At 44.5% G+C, this 12,893-nt stretch overlaps 1 protein-coding gene across 5 annotated transcripts in view; it reads right to left on the bottom strand.

Annotated features, from left to right (window-relative positions):
• The window catches only part of NAPEPLD (N-acyl phosphatidylethanolamine phospholipase D), a 41,973-nt gene extending 33,397 nt beyond the window's left edge, over positions 1–8,576 (bottom strand). Inside the window, exon 1 of one of the 5 annotated variants that reach the window (XM_084787289.1) lies at positions 7,942–8,576. In XM_084787289.1, the coding sequence (XP_084643415.1) occupies positions 7,942–8,081 (140 nt within the window). In that variant the 5' untranslated portion in view covers positions 8,082–8,576. The other 4 variants (XM_084787293.1, XM_084787290.1, XM_084787291.1 and 1 more) reach the window with 4 other exon arrangements.
• Positions 8,577–12,893: the final 4,317 nt, after the last annotated feature.

The raw sequence follows: 12,893 nt of genomic DNA on the forward strand, positions 1-12,893 counted from the left end.
ACTGGGCCGTGGCGCTACAGCCCTTCCACCTCTGGAACTTTAACAATCTTGGCCATGCCGAGACTCAGCACCTGCCTCCTTGAACAGGGACTTGCCCTAGGCAGCCAGCTCCCCCTCCACCTTGCCCCCATCCCCCACATGCGCCATTCCAAAGCCTCTGTCCAGTCCCTTTCCCTAAGCTGGCTGGAAAGAGACTCACAGGGTATTTTTATCTGAAAACAGTTACTGGAAGTGTAAAGTCACAGGTTTAAAGATAGGCCAGTGGTCTTTCAGAGCATCTCTGACGAATGTGACACAGACAACTAAGGTCTACGTAAAGACTGGCTGTGCCAAGATACCTGTCAAGTCATGTTTGGCGAACACTGCTGGGATGGATCACTCTAAGTTCTAGTTTTCCAGGTACAGGGGGGAGGGAGAATGGGGTGGGGAGCTCCAACCCTAAGCAGCTGTACCCACATCTGCTTGCTACCTATCATGTTTATAGAAGGCCAACTTTGAAGGATGAAATTGGTAGTCTTTAGAACAAACCATTTTCAAAACCAGTGACCCAAGCTCACAGAAGCGTGCGGACTCCTTGTTAAGGCGAGCGGCTCACCCTGACGGTCACGTGACACACAGGGTCACAACACTGAAAAAGACTCATAACCTCCTGAGTGTATAGCCAACAAGGGACTTGACGTGTGTGTTGGCCATGGGAGACAGAAGTCACTAAAGGTTGCTGGCGCCCTGGATTCCCTTAGGAATGGAAGGGCAGAATGGCAGGCTTGTTACTCTCAAGGTGCTGTGGGGTCACATCCTTTGAAAGAAAAGAGTGAAATGAGAAAACAACAACAACAATAAACAGTAAAGATTTGTACAAGGGAACCAGGCCCAGGCACTACTGAAGAGACCCCGCCTCTTCAACACAGACCAAGCATCACAGAGGGAGCCTGGAGGCAGTTTCGGGTCAACTAATAAAACCATGAGGTTCAAAGCAGGTTTTGAGGCCCTTAAGTTCAATGCAGTGTACTGTGCTAATGAACAGGAAGCATGCAGTAAAAGCATAGTTTAAAACAGAACATAAGTAAAATACGCGTAACTTGACTGTCAGGGGGGAAAAAAAACACAAATTTAAAAATCAATACTTCTAAGCCTTGTCACTTATATTCCCTTCTAGGCGTTAGTTTTATGATTCTCAGTCCAGTATCTGGCACACAGTAAACCTTCAAGAACTATGGCCCCACTGTTTCACTATGCTCTGAGACACTGATCTATGTGGACTAAAGACAAAGGCATAAGTAAGCTGAAGTGGGATCAACTCTAGAATACGCCTTCACTTTTATATCTGAATGAGGGAGGGCTTAGTGTTCTTGGAATTCATGCAGATCTTAAAAAATAAGATCATTGTACCCAAGACTCAATTCCAGAGCTGCTTCCGGACTCACGTGGGAGCCCTCCCTCATAAGCCTTCAGAGTCTTTTGGTTTTGAAAATACTAATAATCTCCTGTCCTCCATCCCCTTTATCTCCTGTCACTGTCCCCCAGGAACAAAGGCTGCAATGCTAACACAGACCGAGCACTTCCCACAGTGGGGACAGCACGAAGGCCAGCAGGGCCAGCTCCAGATAACCACACCACTACAGCACTTGAGTGTCTTGCCTCTCCATTCAAAGATCACTTACGCCAGGACTTCCCACCTCCTGTCGGTCCTCAAACCAACCCCGTCAAGAAAGGCTGTGACCCCTCGAATGTGACTGACACACCTTCAGCCTCTGATTCTCACGACTGACTTGCACAACAGGATTGACTGTGGAGATTTTACACTGAGCCTGAGGCTGCTAAGGGGATCTGTGGCTGATCCCGATTCGCAGTCAAGGGTCAAGGGTGAGACCCACTTGTGTACTTTGTCATTAATAGCCAGCACAAAGGGGTTCGGGCGTTTAGGAAGGTCCCAAGGGTCTCGCTGGGTATTCTAGAAGTTACGCTAGCTTGGCATGAATCTTCTCTTCCACCACTCGGACACTCTGCCTTACGTAAGTGCCATAATCCTGAAATAGACTATTTGCAACACTGGATTGGGAAGGCTGCCTTGTCACCTATAAAGTTGATAAGTCTAAGTCTATAGTCTTTAAGATATACTCTATTCACTTGAGGTTCAGTAATATTACAATATCTAGCAGTCAATACAAACGTGCTAAGTGCTCAACAAATACTTGTGGAATAAACAAATAAAGAAGAGGACTCAAACTTCTAATTGCTTTCCATGGAGTTCCATGGAGGACAGTCTTTTTTTTTTTAACGATCACCTCCTGGAAATCAAATAAAAAGAGGAGCAAAAGTAAATGACAGAGAGACTTAACTCAACAAAGGAGTCTACAGGTGTATGAGGTAAAGACTAAGATAGATCTACCATAAAATCCAGGCTCCCTTGTTCTGCTTAGGGCAGAACACCGGGGTCACCACATTTCCAGCCTTCCAGCGAGGGATGGTCAAGTTGGTTAGTCAGCCTCGGACCAATGAGTCCCATATGGTGCTTCCGGTAGTCTCTCTAAGAGAAAGGAAGGCACTCTCCAGATTCCTTCTGCATCCTACATGAAGCCATCTGGAGCCTACACCCTAGGAATGGCGCTCACCAAAGGAAGTGAAACCACTTCAGTTTTGTACTCCTCTCACTTGTAGGAGAAACAGATTTAAGCAATTTCCCAATACTAACCCTGTCCAGTGCAATTGCCATAACCTGAAAGCTTCTGAACAACAAAAACTAAAGGTAGGGCTTGCACAAAGCCAAAAAGTTAGTAACGGCTGAGCCCCCAGACCCACCCCATGCTGAAACCCCAAACCCATGCTCCCCACAGCACCGGACAGTCGGTAGTTCAAAAATTCCTGGGAGGACACTCAATGTATATGATACACCATTAACCTCATTAAAAATTAAAAAAAAAAAAAGGCTACAAACAGCACACGCACATCAACATGACAAATAACAAAAGTTTGCATAGAAAAGCAAGCCAAAATTAAGGAATCAACACCTCCACAACACTAGTGCAAAGGCGTCCCATCTGTGAAATGGTATCAGCACCGATTTGAAAGATCATGGTAAGCTAAACTCTTCTGAGAGAGAGAGAGGTAGCTCGCAAGCTGAAGAAGTTGAACCAAGTCTACACCGCCCTCCTTGGTCTCTTCCTATTTGAATATCTATCCCATAATAAAAGCTATCACATGTGTGAGCTCCATACAGGCAAAGCAGGTCAGGCCACAGAGTGATAGAATGTTCCCAGGCCCTGGATCTGGCCAGAGGCCAGAGGAGTCTAGACTGTCTATTAGCCATGCTCTCCCCTTTATTATCCTTGGATAGTTAAGATTAGATCTCACCTAAAACAGCACTCAGTACGGGGAAGAGAAATGGCACATTCTACCTCCAGTCCAGGACTTTGTTTAGTGAAGAAGAAAAAAAGTAATTGAAGTCCAGAAACTCTTTCCCTCACCTCTGGCTACTTTTTATTTTATTTTTTAATTTTTTTATTTAAATAATTTATTCAGATTACATCCCGATTGTTATCCCCTGACTTGTATCTTCCCGTTCCCCCCTCCATCCCTCTTTCACCCTATTTCTCTCCCCTAGGCCTGTGACAGAAGGGGACGTCCTCCCCCACCATATGATCTCAGCTTATCAGGTCTTATCCGAGTAGCCTGCTTACCTTTCCTCTCAGTGCCACCAGGCCTCCCCACCAAGGTGAAGTGGTCAAATAGGAGGCACCATAGTTCATGTCAGAGTCAGTCCCCGATATCCACACAACTGTGGAGAATGAGCTGTCCATTGGCTAGATCTGAATAGGGGGTCTAGGTTTACTGCACGCATTGTCCTTGGCTGGTACAGTAGTTTGAGCAGACACCCCCACCCCCAAGTCCAGATCTGTCAACCTTGATGGTCTTCTTGTAGGGTTCCAGGACCCTTAGGCATCAGAGAAATGCAAATCAAAATTACTGAGATTCCGTCTTACACCCACCAGAATGACTAAGATCAAAAACTCAAATGACAGCATATGCTGGCGAGGATGTGGAGAAAGGGGAACACTCCATTGCTGGCAGGAGTGTAAACTGATACAACCACTTTGGAAATCTATCTGGCACTTTCTCAGACAACTGGGAATAGGACTACTTCAAGACCCAACTATTCCACTCCTTGGGATATACCCAAAAGATGCTCCACCACCACACAAGGCCATTTGCTCAACTATGTCCATAGCAGCCTTATTCGTAATAGCCATAATCTGGAAACAACCTAGATGTCCCTCAGTCAAAGAATGGATAAAGAAACTGTGGTACATTTATACTATGGAATACTACTCAGCTATTAAAAACAAGGAAATATTGAAATTTGCAGGCAAATGGATGGTACTAGGAATTATCATCCTGAGTGAATTAACCCACACCCAGAAAGACACACATGGTGTATACTCAGTTATAATTGGACACTAGCCCAACATGGATGGCCTCTGAGAGTCTTGGTGAGGGATTAGGACAGATGCCAGAAACTCTTGAATCTATTAGGTACCTTACTTTAGTAGAAGAGGGAAACTTAGCTTCTCAAGAGCTCTCTAAACAAACTAAAACAAAAAACAAAAAAACCACACACTTAAAAAGAAACAAGTATCTGTGTAGGTTGCGCAAGGGGCTTCAAACACAAAATAACTTTCAAAACAAATTGCTGTGGTCATCTTAATAGCTGTAGGCCAAGGCTCTGAAAGAAGAAACAAGTGACCAGTTTAAGGACTGGTGGTATCGTGGGAAAGCCTAGTGCTTCTTTACTCCCCTAACTTTATTCTTATAACTGAGGAGGGTTACAAAATCACACCAAATTCATCAGACATTAACAACTTGGTCTGTATGTTAGTGTCCCTTAATATGGGAAGGTTCCAACAACATAAACACAAAACACGCTCTGTTAAAGAGGAAAGCGGTTGTTCAATATGTCAGGAAGAATTCATTCTTTCTTCCTCCCCTTTCTTTTTCTCAGTCTTGCTAGGTATCCCAAATTGGCCTAGAACCCTTTCTGTAGCCCAGACTAGCCTTCTACTCAGAGTTCCTAGCCTGCCTCTTTACCTACATGCTGGGATCAGAAGCATACTCTCCCACACCCAGCAATAAGAACTGTTCTCCAATCACACTTTTAAATTATGCCAGTCCACCTAAATGCAGTCCTGTGCCTCCACAGCCAACGACACTGACCTTTCCCAACATTTTATCCAGGTTACAGGTGCAGTCTTTATTTCGTTGGTGATCTATACTGTGCTACCCTGGCTTGCCTGCTTCATCTGTCTAACATGAATCAGAGTTGTTGGCCTACAGTACCCAAAAGCTCTCAAATTCCTGTTTTTACCCATGCAATAGTATTAATACAGTCATGTATTTTATATCTACAAGATCAACCAAAAATAAACATACAGAAATACCTTGGGAACTGATTAAGTTAGACTAGATTGTCGGTAGGCTGAGTATGGCTGCTTTATATATGTTCTACTCCTGGGCCTATCCAAGAACATATATAATCTGTTGTTGTAAATGTCGATTAATAAAAAAGAAATGTAATAGATGGCTACGAAATTCAAAAGGTAAGTCAAGTAAAGCACTAAGTGACAGATATGTACGATTCTTCAGTACTGTAAGAGTTAGAACGAACCATTACTTGAACCTTACAGTGGACATCCCTGGGATTGATTTGTACGCCAGTCTTTTTTACCTTCACAGGTTTGCAGGAGGAAAATGTTCTTTAAGAAATGTGCACAGTTCGTCTCCCAAAGCGTAATTCAATGAAAACATTTGTACTTGTACTTACTTCAATCTGAAATACCTAGATAAGCAGGGCACTCCATAGAGCCACATCCTTACCCACACTGAGTGAAAAGAAATGGAAAAAGCCACTATAGCTATTGCTATGCACAAGAGAGAGAAAAAGAGAGAGAGAGACAGACAGACAGACAGACAGACACAGAGAGAGAGACAGAGGCACAGACACAGAGAGACAGAGAGAAGAAAATTAAAGTAAAAATAAAAACTAAATTTCCACAAAAGTCCCCTTGGCTTTCTAAATAAATACTTAAAGGAATATAAGATCTTTCAAACAAATAGACAGGGATGACTTACCTACTAAAGTATAACCGAAAGCTTATCAAATAAAGAAAGCCAGGCCTTATGACGGAATGCTTATATTAAAATGTCTTCAGTCAGTCATACTGAACAAATTTTATAAATCAGTTTTAGAACGTAGAATCTGTCCATTCCAATTGGGATTTGTGAGTGAAAATGGAAGTATGATAAATACACTAAGGATTTTTGTCTCTTGGACACTTGCTATATAATTCGTGAAGCCAGCAAGTCTGCAAAATTGTTAACAAGATAAAACCTCTGAAAATTATGGCTGCATTTCCAGTTGACTTACATTCGTTTTAAGCCCTCAATTCTGCTTAGATTCTGATTTTTTTTTTGTTGTTTTTTTTTTTTCCGAGACAAGGTGTCACTGTGTAGCCTTGACTGTCCTGGACTCAATTTGTAGACCAGGCTGGCCTCAAACTCACGGCGATCCTCCTGCCTCTGCCTCCCGAGTGCTGGGATTAAAGGCGTGCACCACCATGCCCGGCTAGATTCTGATTTTAAATACACATATTTGCCCTAAACTTCTTTAACAGAGCTAATATTTCCATACAACAAAAAATCAAACTATTAAAAAAAATACAGACTGTTGTAAGATACAGGTAACCATTCTTTTAAAGATTATGTAACTTCTTTCTAAACCATGTCGTTACCACTAAAACCTACGCACTGTGACAAAACAGAATAGTAGCAATGATAAAATTTACTTCTTCATTTCCAGAGAGGTGTGTCACAAGAGTGACTTTCTGACTTCATGCTAAGCCAAAACCACCAGTGCAAGGCACAGGCATCACAATAAATATATAAAGCAGCCCACAATAAGGGCAAAGCAAGAAGTCCCAGGCCCTTTAGAGGTTGTTGGCTTTTCTCATTCCCTTAAATGTTTTCTGGGTCCGATTGAGTGTTGCACATCATCCAGGTTCGACTGCAGACCGTGAAAGCATATTCACAGCTACGAGGTCCATACCGCGCTCCTTGGGAAGGGGAGTCCACCTGACCCACCTTCAGTAATACCCAATCTGAGGAGCAAGAGCAAGACCAAAAAAAAAAAAAAATCGTCTCTGGCCACCCTTCTCCATCCTGCCTCGTGCTCTGGTCATTCTGTAGTTAAATAAGTTACACTTACTTTAAGAAAGATTCCCGCCCCCCAGGATAAATATTACAGGTGAAGCCCGAACTAAGTTGCTCTAAGTTGTGGACCCCATTCATTTACATACAACCAAATGAAGATACACCCACTTGTATTCCTATCGGGAAGCTGCAACCTGGGAATCTGCAGGAATGGTGGGATCTTAAATCCCAAATACAGCTACTCTCCTCTAGATGCCTAAAAGTACGGCGGCTTTTCACCCCCGGTGGGCCCAGAGATGCAGGCTCCGCAACTCAAGAGGTGCGATCATTCAACAGAAGCCTACCACTCACAAGCGCGGCAGCTCCAGGAGGAGGCAGGGCTTGGGGACTGGAAAACCTACTCGAAACCCGCTGTACTTCACCGAGGTGTCCAAACAGCCCCAGAAAGGCTGCACCACGTCGACACCGGGACGAAGGAGCAAACCACCCCCGAAGAAGAACCGCGGCCGCCAAACCGCTGAACCGCCTCCCGCGAGGATCCAGAGTAACAGTAGAGAGGCTCCGAGGCAGGCGCGCAGGTTCCCGGAGAGCCTAGGCAAGACGCAGGGGGCGGGGCCATGGGGTGGGCGGGGTTGGATGGCGGGGGCGGAGTTAGAGGTGGGAACAAGGTTAGAGGGCGGGATGGAGCATGGGAAGGGGGCGGAGTCAGCTCTCGAGGGCGGGGCGAAGGGGCGGGCTCACCTTGCGCCCAGGCCGACCCGGAGCGACGGGCGTTGCGTCTCCTCCCCGGAGGGCCTGGGCTCCGCGGGCAGCGGCCGGTGCGGTGACGCCCTACCCCCGCCTTCCTCCGCCTGCGGCCTCGTCGCGCGCTGCCGCGCCATCTTTGGTGTTGGCCGTCGTCGCTGAATGTGTGGCCCCAGGCTGCAGCCCAGGTCTTAGCCCGCGCCACCCTCCTTTACCAAGATGGCTGCCCAGCAGGCAGGGGCCCTCGAGCCATCATGGTGAAGTCAGCGCAGCGAGCAGAGCTGATTCTGCAGAACCCTCTGGCTAAGGCCGAATTGGCTCGGAGCCTTCCAAGTACATGAACACTCTCCTCGACCCCAGAGACAGTTGCTAAAACCAGTAGAACCAGGTTGACCAATAGACCTGTCATGGTAGAACAGCACCAACACACATTCTTTGACTTAAAGAGCTTGGTTACAGAGACACTAATTACAGTTTTCTGAAGTAAGTACTTAGTATTGATGGCTCCACTACTGTCTATGCTCAGTTACGTTTAAAATTGTGTCAGCCTTCTGGCATATGGCGTTCTCTTCTAAATGTGTGGCTTTCCGAAATCTCGGGATAAGACCAAAACATTGTAAAATGGCGATTCTGAATTTTTTTTTTTTTTTTGGTTTTTGCGAGACAGGGTTTCTCTGTGTAGCCTTGGCTGTCCTGGACTCTCTTTGTAGACCAGGCCAGCCTCGAACTCACAGCGATCCACCTGCCTCTGCCTCCCGAGTGGTGGGATTAAAGGCGTGCGCCACCACGCCCGGCTGCGATTCTGAATTTCTTAACTGGTTGCAATTATTTCAAGAAGTGACTTACAAAGTCATCGATGATGAGTGGATGGGTTAAAAGAAAACAAAACAAAACTGATACCCTGTCTTTCTGGGATATATTCACAGACCAGAACCAAATAGATTGAGGTTGTGTTGGCTAACTGAAAAAGAAAAACCAGGCATTAATACAGATATGGTAAGAAAATGCAAACCAAACTGAAATGCATTTAGAAAGTGATTGTAATTGTATGATACTGCAAGACATTGTGTGGATATATACTTTGTTTCCTCTGGGTAGCTCGCTGTTGTAACTGATTGTTTTCGTTTTGTGGGCTTTAAGGTTAGGATGCTTAACAGCTCCTTTGTGCCTGGGTGGGGCTGAGTAATCCTTGGCATGCATCAGCAAAATAAAATAATCATAATAATAAAAATTAAAAAGCAGCACTACAAACCCAAAGGAAAGACTGAAATTCCTGCTCCAGTGCTCAACTTAGTGTTCTTTGCTAAGGAACTTTAAACATGTCATTTCTTGTCCTTATTCTTTCAGTCATTGTGAAAACATTTCCTACACACGAAAATGGTTATGCATTTTTATCCCGTTTAAGTAAGTTTCAGACACAATACTTAAATCACTTAGCTGACTCCTTTTTTTTATTCATTTATTTTCATGTTATGTACATTGGTGTTTTGCCTGTGTGTGTGTGAAGGAGTCAGAAACTGTGGACCAAGAGTTACAGGCAGGGCCGGGCGTGGTGGCACGCCTTTAATCCCAGCACTCGGGAGGCAGAGGCAGGCGTATCGCTGTGAGTTCGAGGCCAGCCTGGTCTACAAAGTGAGTCCAGGACAGCCAAGGCTACACAGAGAGACTCTGTCTCAAAAAAAAACAAAAAAAAAAAAAAAAAAAAAGAGTTACAGGCAGTTGTGAGCTGCCATGTGGGTGCTGGGAACTGAACACGGGTCCTCTGGAAGAGCAGCCAGTGCTCTTAACTGCTGAGCCATCTCTTCAGCCCCCCCACCCCCACCCGCCAGCTGATTCTTCTAAGAAGAAAGATTCTGGTTTCATAACCACAATAGCATTTTCATACCTGTAAGAGGTCAGTCTTGGCTCAAGCCCCCTTCCCCCAACAAGACCAAGTTTTCAGCATCAGGGATTTATGTGCCCCACAGGGACAAAGGGCTGCAGAGAATAAGAGACACAAGGACAGGAGGCAGAGGACAAGCGAGAGGGGAAGGGTGTCTGTCCCAGAGGAGACAAAAGACTGCCTCTGGATAGAGGAGACAGAAATGGCACATTAAGCAAATGATGGTTTATAAAGATAAGTGGGAAACCCTGTGTTAGGATGAGGTGTTTAATTTTAATTGGGCATGTTAATTAAGTGAGCCAAAGGGGGCTTTTGATTGCTGGACTAATGCTTTGATAGCTGGACCTTGGTAGTCAGCCTCAGGAAGAGGAAGTGGCCATCCATATAAGGGAAAAGGCCTTGGCTGGCTTCAGGAATGTAATCTAAAGGTTTTGACCAAGGGCAGAGGGAATGGGAGGGGGTGGGGGGAGAAGGGCAAGGCCTGCCAGAGTTCCTTCAATACGTAAGAAAAACAAACAAACAAACAAAAACCAATCCCTTCCTGTTAGGCCATACTCCAAGTGTTGTGATAAGATCAGAAAGTCTTGCTGTTTAGGGGCGGGGGAGGGGGGGAGTGGCAGGAGGGGTGTTCATTGATTGTGTATTTGCTGTTTGCCTGTTTTTCTGAGCTTACTAATATATTACCCAGCTTGTTTTTATGAATAATTGACTAGAATATTTATCAGATATTTTCAATATATATTTCTATCCAGGGAGGGCAGATGAGCTTTTAAGTTTAAAAAAAAAAAAAGAAGAAGAAAAGAAAAGAAAAAAATGTTTATGTGAGGGTCTTTTAATTGTAATTCTGGCAGCACAGATGACAGTATATCTACAATGTGGAAAGGGTTTGAAGTTCCTTTTTAAGGATCAAAAAGAGTAAGTGTACATGAATTACAGGGGTATGTCAAGCATTTCTGTTTGGAGGAACAATTTACATCTGTGGCTCATTAGCACAGCACAGAGCAGCATGGAGCATACAGTGTTCCAAAAGAGGGGTTAGTGTATACAATCCTAGCATGTTTTTTCTAAAAAAAATAAAAAAAAAAGGGAAAGCTTCTTTTGGCATGTCACCAAGTTCGTAGAGTGGCCGCCTAAGCACAAGATGTGAGTCTGTGGGTCAGAAAACGAAGTGAGCCTTAGCATACATCCATGATGGAGAGGCAAGTCCTCAAGGGCGTTTCCTTTGGAGCCCGGGTTTCAGATAAGCAAGTTACGGCGTGTATCAGCAAAGCTATTCAGTAAGGTTTATTTTCCCATCCCGTCTAATACTGCAGAAGTTTTAGGGTTATATAAGAATTAGTTGCGTTCCCTAGACAAATAAAAAGAAAATGGATCAGTCCAACAAATTCTATCATGCAAGACAAACCCTTTCTAGTTTGCTTTCCTTCACTAGGAGCGAAATGAACACTGCACCCTAAGCATTTTACTCGGGGGTTTAATTTTAGACTCTGACCCGCTGAACTGAGTGAGCTTTATTTATCTTTCCTATTTATGTCACCCTGAGGAAGTGGAGCGCTCAGACCATAGTGGTAGCTGCTTGTTTTCTCAGGTGCTGATTTTTAAATATGAATGCCATAAAGAAAGAGGAGTAGGGCCGGTCGTGGTGGCGCGCACCTTTAATCCCAGCACTCGGGAGGCATAGGCAGGCGGATCGCTGTGAGTTCGAGGCTGGCCTGGCCTACAAAGCAAGTCCAGGACAGCCAAGGATACACAGAGAAACCCTGTCTTGGGAAAAAAAAGAAAGAAAGAGGAGTGCCTAATGGCCAAGGAAATTCTTTGTCTGGAGACCAACACTAGAGAACTATTTCTAGAAGACTTTAATTTAATCAGTATTTACAGAACTACCCACTCAAAGATTTCCTACCAATTAAACAATATAGGCAAGCGAAGAAATCTCAAAGTTGAATAGGAAGGAGTTGGGGAATAGGGAGAGTGAATATATTCAATTTTATGTTGTAGGAAATTCTTAAATAATTAATGAAAATGTTTAAAGTATGTAAAACATGCATACTGCCAAGTGATGACAGGAAGGCCTTAATACAGCTAAATCTAATTACTGCTTTTTAATTAACTATCTTTGACCTGAAAAGATATCTCTTCTAAGCTGGGCGTGGTGGCGCACGCCTTTAATCCCAGCACTCAGGAGGCAGAGGTAGGCGGATCGCTGTGAGTTCGAGGCCAGCCTGGTCTACAAAGTGAGTCCAGGATGGCCAAGGCTACACAGAGAGACCCTGTCTCGAAAAAAAACAAAACAAAACAAAACAAAAAAGATATCTCTTTTACCTCCCTAGTACTCTTAGTCCTCTGTTGTAGTTGCAACATTCTGTTAGTCTAAAAAAAGAGCAGGGATTGAGACATGAAGGCAAGGCCGCGCTTTGGACCATTAGTCAGCAGCTATTGGCGAAAGCCCAGATGATTTCTATTTGTGTCAAGCTTTTTTTTAAAGAACAACTTCAACACTCATAAAAATGCCTTGTCTTTTTATTGGGGGGGGTGGGGAAGCACATGAAAGTTCACCTTCTAATCAGCTGAAATGCACAGTGCAGCTGAGGTGAGTGTTGAAGGCTAGCAGGAGGTCGCAGCAGCTGTAGGTGCTTATCATGCAAGACCTAAATCCAATCCCTGGAACTCAAGTAAGAGTGGGAGGCAAGAACCAGTGCCCCAGAGCTCTCTCCGTTCTCACCAAACACACCTTGGCACACATGCCCACACACATACCATGCCACACACACAATAACGATTAATTTCTTAAAAAGATATTGTTGACTGGCATTTACAATGAGCACATGGAGACTAGGCTATTGCTCTCTTCCCTGCCAACATCACGCTAGCGCATCCTTCTCAGGTGTATCTGATTCTCCATAAACAGCCCTTAAGGAGCGTTTCTTGTCTTGGCTTTTCTCACCTACCTTGTGTTTCCATTGTCTTCAGACACACATCGGTGCATATCTTCCCATGCTTCCAATTCAGAGCCTAGGATATTATCCTGTGTAGTAAACTGAATAATCCCATCACCACTAATAACCCA

Source organism: Acomys minous, assembly GCF_964271855.1.
Source record: "Acomys minous genome assembly, chromosome: 6".
Lineage (NCBI taxonomy): Eukaryota > Metazoa > Chordata > Mammalia > Rodentia > Muridae > Acomys > Acomys minous.